The sequence below is a fragment of the Equus caballus genome, chromosome 12 (genome assembly GCF_041296265.1).
Source record: "Equus caballus isolate H_3958 breed thoroughbred chromosome 12, TB-T2T, whole genome shotgun sequence".
NCBI classification, from domain to species: Eukaryota; Metazoa; Chordata; class Mammalia; order Perissodactyla; family Equidae; genus Equus; species Equus caballus.
In genome coordinates this window covers 12,090,503-12,103,605 of record NC_091695.1, presented here as the reverse complement: position 1 = coordinate 12,103,605, position 13,103 = coordinate 12,090,503, and the positions used below count along the sequence as shown (strand labels likewise).

Genomic DNA, 13,103 nt, shown 5'->3' with positions numbered 1-13,103 from the left:
AGGCAAGTAGGCCAGGTTTTAGGTAATGATAGACTATTAGTATTTTCAGTTGCCTTTCTAAATTTCCCTGTGATGGGCAGGTCATTCATTTTTTAAACCTTTGTTGAGAGTTGACATAATTACCTCATGCGTTGTGCCAAGGACAGGAGCAGTTTTTAGAAGCCCTGTCCTCACCATCTACCTTAACTGTCAAAAATACGCTAGGGGAGGCTGCCTTTCCTTCTTTTTTTTTTTTTTTTGAGGAAGATTAGCCCTCAGCTAACTATTGCCAATCCTTCTCTTTTTTTTGCTGAGGAAGACTGGCCCTGAGCTAACATCCATGCCCATCTTCCTCTCCTTTATACATGGAATGCCTACCACAGCATGGCTTTTGCCGAGCAGTGCCATGTCTGCACCCGGGATCTGAACTGGCGAACCCCCCTGCCGCCAGAAGTGGAATGTAGGAACTTGACCGCTGTGCCACTGGGCCGGCCCAAGGCCGTATTTCTTATTCTTGACTTAATGCTAATCCACATTATGTGTTGGTGAGTTGACTGGTGTGGATTCAGATTCTATATGTAAAAGGCTATTGCAAAATGTTATTTGAACCAAGAATAAAGACTTTGATTGAAATGGACTATTTCAATGGATGTCTAAAACAGAACTGGCATGTTTGTAGCTAGATAGTGTCTGAGTTGACAGCATTTTGCAGTAAATCATGAACCCATTACTCAGTTCTCCAGGAGCCCCAGTTTTCTAGTGACATTCAGAGCTCATGCCTCAAAAACTTGAATATCCTGAATCCTGATTATACAACATCTATGTGTTGCCAAGTGTCTCAGGGGTTTTGGTGAAATTCCCAAATACTCAGATTTAAAAATAGTTGCACGATAACACTTCCGGGGAGCTCAGTCAGGAGTTACTTCATTGAACGAGTTAAGAATCACATCAATAGAGCGTCAAAACCATGTCCTACAGCGTTCATTCTCTCAAGAGTATCCCTTTAGCATTGAAAATCCTGAATATATTGTAGAAATAAAATGATAATCATTAACTCTAAAATGGCCCTCACTAGGTTGTGAGTGACAGTCTGCCTGTTTGACTTGGACTTCGCTTGTAATTATTTCCCAAGTGAATTATCCAGCTGTATCTGCATTTGCCCTTTGAGTGTTTTGTTTATCTAACCACACATGAAGTTGATGCTGGCTTCGCCATCTCATTTTGTCCAAATATAAAAAAATGCACTAGGTTTTCCTTAGAAAATATTTTTGGACCTCCTCAGTAAACTGCAGCTTTCCTAACACAAAACTTCCTTATTTTATTTTCAGTTCTATATTAGTCTGTCTTAGCTACGTGGCTTACTCTGTAGAATTTGAACCAAAAGGAAACTTGGAGTTTGTTGAAACCAGTCTCATCAATTGACAGAATAAAAAACTGACGAGGGCGGTACTTCATAATTGCCTTGGAAAACATACACTGCATTTTAACTGGTGTTAAAAATTATAACTCTCATTTTGTTCTTTATTCAAGACCTTGCAGCCAAGGCAATCCTGGAAATATCGTTTAGAACTGATGCATCCTCTTGTTTTTAAAGGTGGGATATGAGCCTCTTCCTCCAACAATAGGACGAAATATTTTTGGGCGGCAAGTATGTCAGCTTCCTGGTCTCTTTTGTTACGGTAAGTGTCTTTGATTTATTTGGAAATAGGTGACATTGAGGACTGTTTATAGGCAGGACTTACTGAAAGAAAATATGTAGAAAGCGTGTTCCCTTGAAATTTGTATGTAACCGTTTCTTTCAAGTGGAATTTAAATCTCTGACTTGTGTTCCCAGCCCAGCACATCGCGAGCATCGACGGGAAGCGTGGGTTGTTCACAGGCTTAACACCAAGGCTGTGTTCAGGAGTCCTTGGAACTGTGGTCCATGGGAAAGTTTTACAGGTAAGAAGAGAATCAGGTAATTTTCTCGAAGATTTCGATTACCTCTTACGCGCAGTTAGTTCCACTGATGAAGGGCCATTTCAAAGATATACTTATAACCATGGCCTTTCTTTCTCTTGAAAAACATTAATCTAAATACCCATTCTTAATGCTTCCTTACTTAATGCTTCCCGAGTTTGTAGAAAACGAAGTAATTGGTTTTGATCTGTACAACCTTCTTCCTCTGAACCATTCTGAGCAGAAATTAGACACGCTTACTTGATTTCCTGTAGCTCGTTTTATTTCTTTGAAAGAGGAAGGAAACTGATTAAAACATGCATATTTCTTAAGTTCTTTTCCTCTTATTTCTAGTGTTATTTCTAGTAAAATCTTTTCTGTTACAAACTTATTTTTTTAAAATAACTTAAGGAGATAAATATAAAAGTCAGGACTGTGGGGAGAGGGAGCGAAGGAGGGACCATGCATGGGGTTCTGGGTAATGGATGTGATTTTCCTTCACCTGGATCGTGGCTATTTGCTTCTTAATTGTTTATTACATTGTACATTTGTATTTTGTGCAGTGTTTCTGTACGTGTGTTATATTGCATAAATTTGAAAGTTTTTTTTAAAAAAACCTCACCAGAGGGGCTGGCCCGGTGGCCGAGTGGTTAAGTTCGTGCGCTCCGCTGCAGGCGGCCCAGTGTTTCGTTGCTTCGAATCCTGGGTGCGGACATGGCACCGCTCATCAAACCACGCTGAGGCAGCATCCCACATGCCACAACTAGAAGGACCCACAACTAAGAATATACAACTATGTACTGGGGGGCTTTGGGGAGAAAAAGGAAAAAAATAAAATCTTTAAAAAAAAAAAAATCCTCACCAGAGTGTACATGACCTGCAGGATAATGGTTAGCTTTGGGGAAGAGGAGAAAAGATGAGGGGTGGAACTTTAGCTATATCTGTGGCATTCTATTTTAAGAAAGCAAACGATCTTAAGAAAAGGGCAAAATGTTGACATCTCTTTAATCTCATTGGTAGATATATGAGTGAATTATTTTCGTAATTTTTCTCTCTGTCTGAGATGTTTCATAAAATGTTTTTAAAAACATCAAAGTTACAGTTCGTTCTTTCTTACTGGTCCCTTTGTTTTGCCAGCTTCTTTTAACTTCATATACTAAAGCTTATAATTTTGATTTTGCTGGTTTCTCTGTTGCGTCAGTTACAACGTAGGTCACACAGAATTGTCTTTTGCTGTATTTATAAAGATGTTATGAATATAAATTCTGTACCATTTAGAACAGTTCACGGGAAGGTTGTTCAGCGTAAGTATGGATGAGAATATGAAACTGACGGGTTTTCTAGTTCATTATTCTGCCTCCTACTGGCAGCAAGGGTATGCCATACTCTCTGCTGTAACTCTCAAAAAATTTAGCGGGTATGCTAACCAAATCTATATAATAATTTCAACCTGTATAATGGATCAGGTGTGCTAAATTCCAAATGTTTGCTAGCTGCTTATTTAAATAGTATTGGGTACAACTCTCCGTGTACTTTTTTAGGCTTCAGCGTTGCCCATGATTCTAATTATCTGATGAGTAAATCATGATTTTTGTTAAACAATTTCATGATCGAATTGATTTTAAATTCTCCTCAGCCTTTGTTGGTTTGAATTGGAGAGGAAGCTATTTCACCCTTCAGTCGTTTTGTTATCCTTTCCACTTATTCTTGTTGTCATGCCTGTGGACTGAATACAGACGGACCATTTCTGGTGGCCCATGGTCAGTGATGGAGTCTTAATGGGCTGATGTTTTTGTGGCTTGATTACTACTCTTTCTTTTCCAGCCACACCCTACTCTGGGCTCAGAGAAAGTGTTGAGGTTTCCTGAGTGAGATTTACATATAGGAAGGCAGTTGTCATCTAGTCAAAGAGGTTTATGTTTAGACTTTGAGCAAAAGTGAATTACCACTTAAGACCAAGTTCCTTTAGGTAACGGAAAAGTAAGACAAACTTGAGGTAACCAGGTACCCTGAATTGTGTTTCACATGTAGCTAAATGAAATATAACAGAGGATCGGCACTATACTTAGTATCAAAAGCAGCTTATACAGTCAAGAAGAAAGACAAATTCAGGATTGATGAAACTGTTAGCCTTTATAAGAAAGAGTTCTGTATATCTAAGCAAGAATTAAATAGAAATCGTGTTCAGAATAATTTAGAAGAGGCAGGTAGGAAATTTTATTAGTAGAGTAAAAAGCAAAGTCTAGAAATGAGTCAGAATTTTGAAAGATACCTGAAACTATTAGAATTAATTCTAGCCAAAGACTTGGAATTTGACTGAAAAACATTTTGCTTAATCTTGATGTTTGTTCTCTTGCCTCTGATTTTTTTAAAAATATAATTCTTTTTACAAAAGAAAATGTTGTCTGTTTTTTTAATCTGGTGTGGCTAGGAGCTCAGTTGTCTGATTCTTTTGTTTCAGCTAGCCCACCTTCTGTTTCTGAAATAGACCACAAGTAATATTTCCTCTTCTGAGCTCTGCCGGTATGCATGTTCTCTTCCCTAAAAGAGAAAAAAATCTCTCTTGCTTCTTTTAGAAAAAGATAGAAAGGAAAAATGAGACGATTTCAGCTGTTGAGACTCAGCACCAACTCTGTTCTTTTGTACAGTGAAGAAAAGTCTTGCCCTAATTTGGTTTTGGTCTGGCTTTTTCCATAGCCTTAGTCATGGGCTGTGTTTTTACCAATTTATTTTCTGTTAGATGTGTATGTTCAGCAAATAATGTTCTTGAACTTTTGTTTTCTTTTTTCTTCTTTTAGGTAAGAATTTTATGAGCATTTGCTTGTTCCTCTAGCTGACCAATTTGTTAAACTTAGCAACGTGATCATGTTAGATACACATTTCTAGTTGATTAATGAGAAATAGAAGTTAATTGGAGATTTGCAGCAAAAAAAAAAAAAAAAATCAACTATTTTACTTTCTACCAATACAGTTTTCATTTTATGTCCTCTCTCAATGACACTGTGAGAGCCCTGACCATCCTTTCTTTTCTCTTCCTTTGTAGCATTACCAGGAGTGTGACAAGGTTGAGGTATGTTGGAGCCGATTTGCGTGCATGGGCCCATTTCCCTTGCAAGTCGTTGTTGCTCTCTGGTCCTCTTTAGGAGAAGGGACAAGTGCTCGGTTTCCCTTTCGTCTAAGTGTGTGTTGCATACAGGGTGGCGACCAGTTCGAACAGTTCTGTTTAAAACCATCAAGATATCTGTCTTCTTTCACTTTGACTTCCAGGAGTTAGGACCTGGAAATGTACAGAAAGAAGTGTCGTGTTCCTTTGACCGAGTTATCAAGGAGGTAAGAGATGCTTTCTGTCCTACGGTATTTCCCTAAGTCAGAGTGTGTACACTTGTAGATGCATGATCACCAGGCCCGTATGTTCAGTGTCTGTTCCAAATGAAATTAAACCTTCAGTTTAATTTGGGCTTTATTACATGGATAATACAAAAAAGGGAGGAAGACGGCACTGCTTGCTGTTTGGAATAGGGGCATTTCAAGGAAAGTAATTTTGCCCACTCATTTCATCTTTAAAATTGAAGTGGTTTCTACGGAAAGTCTTCTAATAGAGTTGAAAACTTCTAGCACAAAAGTGTTAAATAGTGGCCAGGCCCTTTGTGTGTTGGCTCTTAAATATCCAGAAATGCTTTCACAGCGTTATTCTGACTTCGGAATGTTCCTCCTCGCCCGTTTCCCAGCCCCATCTTCTGCCACTGGAGTTTGTTTCATGCCGGACTTGATATTTATGGCGTTCAGAACTCCTCTTTTATTTCTTAGTCTGTATGTTGTCTGATTGTCTTTGGTGAGGTCGCAGTTTTCCAGTAAATGCTGCCTTCTAACATACAGCTTCCAAAACAAACCTTAATGCAGCTCTAGGTGTCAGATGAATCAACTTTGTTTTCTGTAAATTTTCGTGAAGTGAGTTTATTTAAAAGTAGTAGACATACATGTATTAATACGCATTGTGTATTATCTTGACTTTAGTTAGCCCATCCTGTCCCACAGAATCTTTTCAGAACTATCATTGGCGGAGCGGTGAGGAATGTCTTAACTAAGTGACTGAAGATAATGTTTAAATGCAAAAATGAATGACAGACCTGCTATAGTTACACCCTCCCTCCAAGTATTGTAATTTAATTTTCTTTGCTACCTCTTTACAGAGTCCTGGACAAGAAAGATAGACTAGGATAAATAGAACAGCTCTAGATACTGCACAATTAGAGAGTTGTGGTTGAAAAACCAATCAGAGTTGTTCTCTTCTCCCTGAGATGTAGGTACAGATTAAATAGAGCCTGACATTTGTCTAGCGTAGATATCACAGTCCCTGAAATCACTCACAATGAGAGAACAACTTAATCATCTAAATACAGGCCTCGAAGTTTTGTTCCAGCTCGGTTACTATCGGCTGGTGACCCTCCCTGTTTCTTTGCTTTTGTTTTTCTTATCTGTAAAATTGAGATGATATCAGAAATCCACTTTGCAGAGAAATTTTGAGAAATAACTATAACAGAGCAGTGAAATCCATGAGTGAGAGGTATGATCAATGACAGTGTGTTATAGTGTATCCCATTCAAGCCAGCCCTCCTGACTCCAGGGCCGGAGGGCAGTGTCGCTCACTTTCTCATTCTACCGTATCCACCCATGGTACTTCCCAGGAATTCGAGTGTCATTTGTTTAGATTTCAAGTGTGTGTTGATTGTTTCTAGACCACTCGAGAGATGATGGCTCGGTCTGCTGCTACCCTCATCACACATCCCTTCCATGGTATGTTTGCAGTTGATAACTGAAGTCTGATTTCTTACCTTTCTTCTATAACATGATCTCTCCTAACGGCTTAGATAGGCTGACATGGGACTTCACTAAAGTGCCTTGCATGCATGTTTTTTGTTTGCTTCCTTGTTCTGGCTTTTATCCTATTAATCCAGATAGCAAAGTGTCTTTAGGTGGAAAAAACTTTTTTTGTTTTTTCAGAGCTATTGAAATTTATCTGAACATAATCTTGAAAATCTTTTCTCTATTCTGCAGTGATCACTCTGAGGTCAATGGTACAATTCATTGGCAGAGAATCCAAGTACTGGTAAGTCTTTTCGTTTTCAAATATTCACGGATATCTGTTGAAGCCAAAGTATTAGGGAAATTAGTACTTTACATTTTTATGATGGCTTAGAGTTTACAGAACAGATATATCTTATATCATTTGCATAAAAACCAGTGAAATAGAAGCAAATGGCACAGGCGGGTTTAGGAGCCTACCCAGGATCTCAGAGTAAGTTGCAGACACACCGAAGCCAAAATTCACGCTGACTCCATGTGACTGCACCCTTTAGTAGCAATATCTCCATTTCTATCTCCAAATTCAGCTGTCTTTGCAGAGTGAGGGGGGTAGAAAAGAGGGAGGGGAGGGGTGTAAATTTGACCTTGTCAAAAGTGATAATTGAACTTTTTTTTAATATACCTCCAAAATAATGTATTTTACCTTTCCTGCTTCTGCACCTAGTGGACTTTGTGACTCCATAGTAACCATCTATCGGGAAGAGGGCATCCTAGGATTTTTTGCGTGAGTAAATTTTTGATTTATGTGATTTTTGTGCGTATAGAAAGCTTTAATGAAAATAAGGCCGTGATTCTTTGTGTAATCCCTGGAGAAAATGTGCTCTCTGGGTTTATTTCATGTTGAGCTCTTTTTGGGTCCCTTTGGCTAAAATCTCTTGTAAAGATCCAAAACTTTTGCTTCTGAACATGTAAAACATTTGAAATGCGGGTTTTGTTTGTTTCTTTAACAAATAAATTCATTCCAAGTTTCTATCCTTATAGTAAGTTCCCGGTTATGTGCAGTTGATAAAATGAGGAAAATTAATTTTTGAAAAGTAGAAAAATCATCCTATATATATCTTCCTTATCCTGAGAGAATGTTTTTGCAAGGTTGTATGCATTCCCTTAAATTTACTTCGGAAGAACTTAGACTACTACCCTCATTCTTCCATTAACAGCAAAAACTGCATTAACAACTAAATAGTCCTTTTAAATTTTCAATGTTTCTGCATAATTGATCTTATTTGAGTCTCATCAATACTCCGGGAGATAGGCAGGACAGCTAGTATTCTCATTTTAGAGATTTTTTTTTAAAAAACTGATGCTCCAGGAAGTTCGTTTGCTGCCAGTCACAGAGCTGGTAAGTGACGGAAGTGGCATTTGAAGGCTGGTCTTCAGTCGGTGGGGTCATGTTGGTCCCCTGCTCCGGGCTGCCTCACCTAGGTCACCCAGGCCCTGGAAATGTGTTTTTGATGTCTCTCACCTATATCTATGTTTGGGCAATTCTCGTTTTGTGTTTTTTCTCATCTTTTGCCCTGCCAAATTTGAATATCAAGTCGTTTAGCTAAAACCATATTTAGGTTTCTTCTCCGAAGTAGGCAAATTTTTGGCCTCCCTGCTTATAGTTATTAATATTTGTAAAGTGAGCCATTGGCCATAGCTTAGAGGGGTGTAGCTGACCTGCATTTCAAAAATGGGAATGAAAGTCAGTAGAGATTAGCCTCAAGTACAATTAACTAGAATGAACTGGTTATGAGGGCTAGAATCAGTATTTGATATCTTTTCAGTTCTCTAGAATGTTTTGAAATCTCTAATTCTTTGAGAAGTGTTTGTACTGAGTGCATTATCTTTCTGTTGATCACGTTTCCTGGTTTTTCTTATTTTTGTTGTTTCTCCACGTAGGGGTCTTATTCCTCGCCTCCTAGGTGACATCATTTCTTTGTGGCTGTGTAACTCGCTGGCCTACCTCGTCAATACCTACGCACTGGACAGCGGGGTAGGTTGGGACCGTGATGGGATGTGACGGTGCCGACTTTATTCACTTCACCCGACAGCTGGGTTAGCTTTCAAGCAAGGTGGCAGTTTCTCGGGTGCCAGACTCATCGTTATATAGCTAAACATTACCAGGCACGTTTTCAGAGGCTAATGGGGTGCCCTATACTGTGTACCATAGAGAGATGCACCTCAAAAGTCCCGAGGGTGTGGCAGAGCAAGCCCAAGCGATCCAGCCCTGTCTCTGTGCTGCAAGGAGTTCATGTCTCTCTTGACACCCAATTTCAGAGGACACCGTGGAGCAGCACAGTTTCGTAGTGTATTCAGGGTGTTTCGTCCCATCTGAAGTGTTCAAGGGACTCTATATTAGGCTTTCTAGAAACCTTAGCCTGGGAGGTCTTGAGAATGAGCCATCCCTAGAGGTGGTGTTTTCCCCACCTCAGCAGTTGTGGCCCGTTTGCACATGGGCAGCTCTGTAGCCCGGTGGAAACAGAACACCCCCGGGGTTGGCACCTGTTGAGTCTAGAGACCCATCTTCTCCAAAGCATCTGGTGCGTCTAGGTGTGTGCAGAGGTAGTGACTGGTCCCTCAGCTGTATGGTATACGTCGTTTCCAGGCATTGTATTTCTAGGACATGGTAAAAGCTTAGCATTCTCGTTTTCTTTTGTTTTTGAAGTCTTGGGGCTGTTACCTTTGTTCCTAAGCCATCTTGGTCTAATATGAATTTGTCTGTTACTGTTGAATCAAGTTGATCATTTTGACCACCTTTTTATGTTCATAATCAGTATTTTATGTTTTCATCCTTGAAATTAATTTTCAAGCTGTCAAAGAAAGTAATAATTTAGAGAATATATTGATATGGTTGGGGACGATGAACTGAAAATATCAGCCTAATTTTCTTCCTCATTCTAATAAAGGCTTTCTCCTTGTTTTAGGTCTCCACCATGAATGAAATGAAGAGTTATTCCCAAGCTGTCACAGGAGTGAGTTTTTTAAATCCTCTTACCCTTCTAGGAAGAGTTGTGTTTTGCTTTGTTTTAAATTTGGCCTGTGCCATCACTATGTTAAAGCACCCAGATTGGTTCCTTTACCCTTGCAGGAAGGTCTCTCAAATTTGTTACTGTTCGTCAGAGGTCAGGATAACCCAGGGGCTATCCTGTAACAGTCGTAACAAGCCCACATGGTTTGGTGCTGTTCAGCTTTCCGACGGGGTGTGGGTATTTCTCCTCCCCACTCTGCCTCTGATTCTCAGGCCTGCGTCTCAGTGCATCTTGCTGACCCTACGCTGGAGAACTTCACCTCTTTAATCATTGTGGAGTCTTCCAGTAGCTGACTTCTAAAGTAGTTGCCATTGCCTTTGGAAGGAGGCGCATGTTTTCTTGTTTTCTTCAGGAGTGTTCTGAAATGCCTCATTGCACGCAATTGTTTACTTTTAAATAAGATAGTTCAGTTTTATTTAATGACTCAGTCACAGAATAAGAGAAGTCTTCTGGCCTTTTGTTAAAATGTCAGATGAAGTGGTATGTTAAGGGGAGGCAGCATCTCCAGGCTCAAAAATATGAAATTTAGGGGCTGACCCTGTGGCACAGTGGTTAAGTGCACACGTTCTGCCTCAGCGGCCCGGAGTTCGCTGGTTCAGATCCTGGGTGCGGACATGGCACTGCTTGGCAAGCCATGCTGTGGTAGGTGTCCCACATATAAAGCAGAGGAAGATGGGCATGGATGTTAGCTCAGGGCCAATCTCCCTCAGCAAAAAGAGGAAGATTGGTAGCAGTTGTTAGCTCAGGGCTGATCTTCCTCAAAAACAAAAAATATATGAAATTTAATCTTTCCTGGGATATTAAGAAAACAAAACCACTGTTAGAATATTTGACCACAGTGTCACTAGGCCTTTAAGAGAGAGAAAAGAAGAGAAAAAAGAAGACTAGAAATTACATAATAACTTAGCTATGTTTTTACCATTTTACAGTTTTTTGCCAGTATGTTGACCTATCCCTTTGTGCTTGTCTCTAATCTTATGGCTGTCAACAACTGTGGGTAAGTGCCTTACATTTCTTATCCTAGTAGTTGGCTGCCTGTATGCCTGACAGGCAGAGCAGTCGTGATAGAAATTTGGGGAAGAAAAGTACAGTTGATATTATTGCTAGATTTCCTGATTTTTTTCTCTATATGCCCCAATGTACCAACAGCATCAATTTATATACCTAATATCCTTTTAGAAATAGAGAAGGGCATAAATAGCATTTCTCAAGTACTTGTAGATAACCTGCACTTACCAGTAGTATAGATCCTCTGCTCAAAAGAGTGGGGTATTTATGAAATTATTCTGTTTGAAATCTTTATCCTTTTTTTATAGAAGTAACAAGAGGTTTGTCAGGTATTGAATGACAACCTGTGCCTGTTTTTGCTGGGGGCTTCTTGGATAAAATGAGTTTTCAAGAAGGAGCAGGAGGAAATTTGGTCCAAACCTTTCACTGTATTGGTTGGGAAGTGTGGGTGGTGTGGCAGACACCATCGATTTCCAACTTGTACATGCCGAGTGGCTCTGCCAAGTTGGACAGAAGTTTTGCCTCTTGATTTAATTCAAAACTCTGTTCGAATCCAGTACCTGACACAGGATGCCCTTAGGCACGTGACTGTTTTCCAGCAGGATACTGAATAGATAGCTGTGTGGAATTTGGCACACAGTTAGCATATTCCGTATCGTGTTACATGCTGTTTCTGTTGTGATCTGTAGAGCAGCTGCCACAGGTTAGTCCAGGGCATGCTTGAAGGATGCGGTACATGTGTTATTATTCCTGACAGTTTTTAGAGAGGAAGTGATTGTGGGTTATACCTGCCTAAGAGCGTGTAGTCGCTACTGTTGATATCCATTATATTTAGGTTCTTTTGAACACCACTTAGTTTTTAAACCCCCTTTCGCTGCTCTTTAATCATGTAATTGCTGTGTGTTCTAAAATTTTATTTGTCCACAAATTAAAAACCTAGATGTTTTAGAAAATATGTAACTGATTGAAGTTTCTGTTTATTGGTTCAAAACCTAAATATAAGGGAGGGAAGTCCTTTTTGGATGCTTGCTTTTTCCCCTGCTCCATTATAATTTGTTTCATTAGGACTAAAATTGCCTCTAGGGAACCTTCTGGATAAGAGAATATTTTGACAAAGATTTACTGAACTCTTGCAACAATGTTTTGTAAGTAGTAACTTGAATAGGGAATCTTGTTTCCTATTTCAGGCTTGCCGGCGGATCCCCTCCTTACTCCCCAATATACACTTCTTGGCTAGATTGCTGGTGCCTGCTACAGAAAGAGGTACTTTTCTCTCATTCTGTCTCCCTTCCTCCCTCCCTCCCTGTCTCTTGCTCCCTCTTTCTTTCTCTTCCCTCTTCCTCTCTGTCTCTGTCTCTCTCTCTCTCCCCCTGCCCCCATATTTTATTTTGTTTTGTTTTTGTTTGTTTTCTTAATGTCTCTGGAATCCCCCGTCAGCTCTTGTAGCTTACCCTTTAGCTCCCAGTCAGTGTACCCTTTACAGTGTTCCAGATGTCACTCTGGCATAGGCGTAAATTGTGCTGTTAGACATCATCACGAGGGGTAACAAAGAAGGGGGATTCCCAAGATGTGATCTAGAAGCCATGTGAGTGATCACATTCAGATTACAAATAGGGTCCAGATAGACAGTTATCCTGGTTGTTAAGATGATGGCCTTGATAACTCCTCAGAACCTCCTTATGTGTTCAGGTGTTTTCCTACACTATAGTATAGAGGAAACTGAGAAAGAAGTTGTTTGTTGATGACGTTATTTGTCACAATGATGTTGATAGAGCTGGTGTCCTACTGCTAGAGTCTTGTTTAGTGGATGATTTTGTCCAGCCTCCAATTTATTGTTTGTTATTGCTTTGAGGTATGTCATCTGCAACCAAAAATTCTTGATTAATCTAGGCGAAGTTTTATTAGGAACCAAAATAATGGATGGGCTGTGTGCTAAATTTGATGCAGGATCACTTAAAATGGCCATCAGTTTAAAGCTGTTTTGAGTAGGCAGCCCTTTTTAAAGGGTGTAGAAGAATTGTATGGAGCAGCTCTTTGTTGCATTATGTTACTGCACTAGCGATCCATACGGGAAAGGCCTTTGTGCCCAGTGCTCAGGCTTCTGCGGCCTGAACTCCAAATGAAAAGGCCTGAGTGCTGCTGTGGTTGCTTTTGCCCAACAAACCCCTCTGCAAATCCAGGCGAGGACACTGAAATGATTTGGGTACAGACCTAACATTTTGGGTTTCATTCTGAGTCTTGCACTCTCTATTGGACATCTCCCATTGCGGTCCGCATTTAAAAGGAAAGATGGCCCTCCCCCTA

At 40.0% G+C, this 13,103-nt stretch overlaps 1 protein-coding gene across 3 annotated transcripts in view; it reads left to right on the top strand.

The window, feature by feature from the left end:
* The window catches only part of MTCH2 (mitochondrial carrier 2), a 27,686-nt gene that overhangs the window by 1,111 nt on the left and 13,472 nt on the right, over window positions 1-13,103 (top strand). For all 3 annotated transcript variants that reach the window (XM_005598110.4, XM_014729457.3, XM_001492546.5), the window contains exons 2-12: window positions 1,574-1,658; window positions 1,814-1,920; window positions 4,961-4,987; window positions 5,185-5,247; window positions 6,654-6,711; window positions 6,973-7,024; window positions 7,445-7,504; window positions 8,662-8,755; window positions 9,687-9,734; window positions 10,721-10,788; window positions 11,987-12,062. In XM_005598110.4, the coding sequence (XP_005598167.2) occupies window positions 1,574-1,658; window positions 1,814-1,920; window positions 4,961-4,987; window positions 5,185-5,247; window positions 6,654-6,711; window positions 6,973-7,024; window positions 7,445-7,504; window positions 8,662-8,755; window positions 9,687-9,734; window positions 10,721-10,788; window positions 11,987-12,062 (738 nt within the window). The remainder of the gene's footprint in view (window positions 1-1,573; window positions 1,659-1,813; window positions 1,921-4,960; window positions 4,988-5,184; window positions 5,248-6,653; window positions 6,712-6,972; window positions 7,025-7,444; window positions 7,505-8,661; window positions 8,756-9,686; window positions 9,735-10,720; window positions 10,789-11,986; window positions 12,063-13,103) is intronic.